This window comes from Medicago sativa, chromosome 6 (genome assembly GCF_051527215.1).
Source record: "Medicago sativa cultivar Bolivia chromosome 6, Bolivia_mono, whole genome shotgun sequence".
Taxonomy (NCBI): domain Eukaryota; kingdom Viridiplantae; phylum Streptophyta; class Magnoliopsida; order Fabales; family Fabaceae; genus Medicago; species Medicago sativa.
The window spans coordinates 7,036,275-7,039,606 of record NC_140754.1 but is presented as its reverse complement, the minus strand read 5'-3'; the positions used below and the strand labels follow the sequence as shown (position 1 = coordinate 7,039,606).

Below are 3,332 nucleotides of genomic sequence, written 5' to 3'. Positions count from 1 at the left end.
CTCTTCAGATGCTTCAAGCTTCCTTTTTGTTGATTCCTTAACATCCACGCCTTGAAAGAAAAACCAGGAAATGAAAATTGCCGGTTTGCCACCAAAATAAAAACATGTAAATATTTTACTGACAAAATTGTGATTTTTTTTAAAACCAAAATGAGTAATAGTCATTTTTGTTTTTGAATGTGTAACGAATATTCATAATAATCTATAAATGTATCGAAATTTTAAAATAGTCAATGATTTTATTTTTTGAAGAAACACAATTGGTCCTCCTAGCACAAGGTGTATTTAGGAGGAAACACCAAGAGAAACAGAAACAATGTCAGTAATACTTACAAGGCATCACCACGTGCCTAAAAGAAAACAAAAGAAAGAAAACAAAAATTATCTTATACCAAGGATGGTAAATGGACTAAGCCACCAGCCATGATAATTGAAGGGAAGAGAAACAAGTTTCACCTTCAACCACCTAAAGGTTACTGACTTGATTTTGTCCACCACCTGTGTAATAAATCTTTCCATAGAGTTAAAGATTTTGTTGTTTCTTTCTTTCCATAATGCTCACGTTGTTGCAAACCAAATAACATGTAATATCGACCGCTTCGTTTTTGTAGCACCACCAATATGACTAAATTGAATGAAATGATCTGTCACATCAGCGGGCATGACCGCAGATACACCTACCCACCGATAAATGTAGTTCCAAACAGAACCAAACAAATTACAATGTAAAAATAAGTGGGAAGATGATTCCACCTCCCCACATCCTCCTATACAAAATTGAGCATCTAAATCAATAACCCGACAACGGAAAAGATTGTCTTTGGTAGAGAGTCTATCACAGAACAAACGCCAAGCAAACAACCCCACCTTTAAAGGAACATCCTTATGCAAAAAAGAAGGTAACTGGACCTCAGCTACATGATTAAGATGCTCATTCAAAAACTTATAAGCACTACGGACAGTATAAATAGAAGATGAATCCAACCTCCATAGCCATCTGTCTTCCCTAGTGACCTGCAAATTAACATTATCAAGTAAAAGGCTAATTTCCCCCACCAACTCCTCCTCCCAAGCAAATAGCCTACGCCTCCACTGCCAAGCACCACCATCTCTCCCCCACCCTAAATTGCACATCGCAGACACACACTTCCCCTTCAATGTCGACAACTCAAATAATCTACTAAACCTGTCTCGTAACGACACACCGCCCACCCAAACATCAGTCCAAAAGAGGGTATTAGTACCATCGCCAACAGAGTGGCTAACATGGTTGTTAAACCACCCCACCTCACGCAACAGAAAAATAACCCTCCACCACAGAGAGTCGTCGCGATCACCCTGACAACAGCGGCCTCCTCCACACCGTACCGTGCCGACAACACCCTATACCACAAACTACCCCTATCCACCAACAAACGCCAACACCACTTCCCTAACAAAGAAAGGATAAACTACCTAATTGATTGTGCATTCCGTTAGCCAAAATAGTCTATGATACTAAAATATTCTATAATACTCACAATAACACTTTTCATATATGGACCGATATGACAAGGATTGATATATGACAATAAGTAAGTATATAGAGGGATTAATATGACAATATTAACGACGCATTTTTTCGTCAATGACTATTTTGATTTACAGATAATGCTTATTATCCCGAAATCTTGCTTCATGAGGGAATCACGATGGCATTGCTATAAAAGGTGTGTCCCACATCACACACCACACCCTCCTTGTTTTCCGTGCAAAGCCCTTTTTAATTTGTTGAAATTGTTTTCAGGAAGTTCTCGGGACAAAATCAGCCGGGAGATATAGCAACTCCTTTGATTTACAAAGTGTGTTTTTTTTTTTGAAGAAATTTACAAAGTGTGTTGTTAAACACTATTTTGAAATTTTAATACATCGAGTAACTCTTGTAGCTACTCGTTACATATTTAATGACGAAAATGACTATTACTTCGTACCAAAATAGCATAATAACATGCTAGTGTAGGATCATCCACTAAGAAGTCCTTTACATACATGGCAACAAGCCCCACCCTCGCCTAGACCTGGCCGCCCCCGCCTAGAATTTAACGGGGAAAAGCCGATTTAACTTGGTGCGGGTGCGGGTGTGGGGGAAATTTTGGTTTTTAGTATGGGGGTGGGGCCAGGACCGGGGGATACTTATACCCGGCCCGCACCAACCCCCGCCCCGCACCCGCTTTTTAAAATTTACTTTATTAAATCTTATAATATTATTTTCATAAGCACCAACCTATTTTAATATATTATTACTCTTTTCACTACCAAAAAATAATATTATTACTCTTTAGAAACATATTTATTATATTTATTTTGCTCTTTTAAAAAAAACTATTAAACTTTTAATTATTAATATAATTATTATTTTTTGTTGCTATGAAAAAAATGAAAAAATATGCATTTTTTAAATATTTTATAAAAAATAGAGTTTTCGCGGGTGGGCACGTGGGGGGGCTGGGAGACCCATCCCCTTTGGGGGTGGGGTTGGGTGTTCAATTTTTACCCCCAATATGGTTTGGGGTAGAAGACGGGGGCAGGTGCATGAAAGCGGGGTCGGGGACGGGGATGCTTAAACCCGTCATCGACCCGCCCCGTTGTCATATCTAGTCCTTTATGTTTCTCTTATACTTCTAAACGAGTACCTAACCTCTGAGTACGTAACATGACATGTAGATGCCTAGAGTATGCACTCTAATAGATCCTTAGATGTTTGTATGTTTATATCTATTTAATGAAACATTCTGCAGAATTTTTTTTCAAATTATCAAATCATCTTATTATCAATTTATTATCAAATTTTAAACAAAATAATCGAATTGAGCTTAATCAAGTTCGACTCGACTCACTTACGTCTTATCTCCGCAACCACACAAAGATAATCTTAAACCAATGTAGAGAATTTGTCCATAAAAACAGTAATTATCAAATTATTTTTTCATACTAAACCATATCTTCAAGGTCTGTTAAAAAACAGTAATAAAATTTGTCCACAAAAAAGTACCAAATATATTTGTTGCACTATATCACTTTATAAATTGACTATTAGATCAAAAGTGTATTAGAGGCCACGAAAAGGAAACACAAAAAACCCACTTTGATGAGTCTGCAGCTCACCATGATGATGACTCAAGATCTCCAATTCCACATCAATCACTGTTTATTTAGTTTTTCTGCCTTTGATTTCTAATTTCTTTGTTGTATAAATAAATTCTTATGTTGCATCTGTTTTTTTATTTTTTTTGTGGTGTCTGGGGTTCGAACCCCAAACCTTGCAATATTATGCATTGTCCTTATCAACTGAT

At 37.0% G+C, this 3,332-nt stretch overlaps 1 protein-coding gene across 1 annotated transcript; it reads right to left on the bottom strand.

The window, feature by feature from the left end:
• Positions 1-558: 558 nt before the first annotated feature.
• Positions 559-1,134, bottom strand: LOC146912437 (uncharacterized). Its single transcript, XM_085720730.1, has one exon. The coding sequence runs from the start codon at positions 1,132-1,134 to the stop codon at positions 559-561; it is 576 nt and encodes a 191-aa protein (XP_085576856.1).
• Positions 1,135-3,332: the final 2,198 nt, after the last annotated feature.

What these genes read in the sequence shown, in the direction of transcription:
- LOC146912437 (XM_085720730.1), bottom strand. Translation starts at nt 1,134, where the DNA reads ATGTGCAATTTAGGGTGGGGGAGAGATGGTGGTGCTTGGCAGTGGAGG.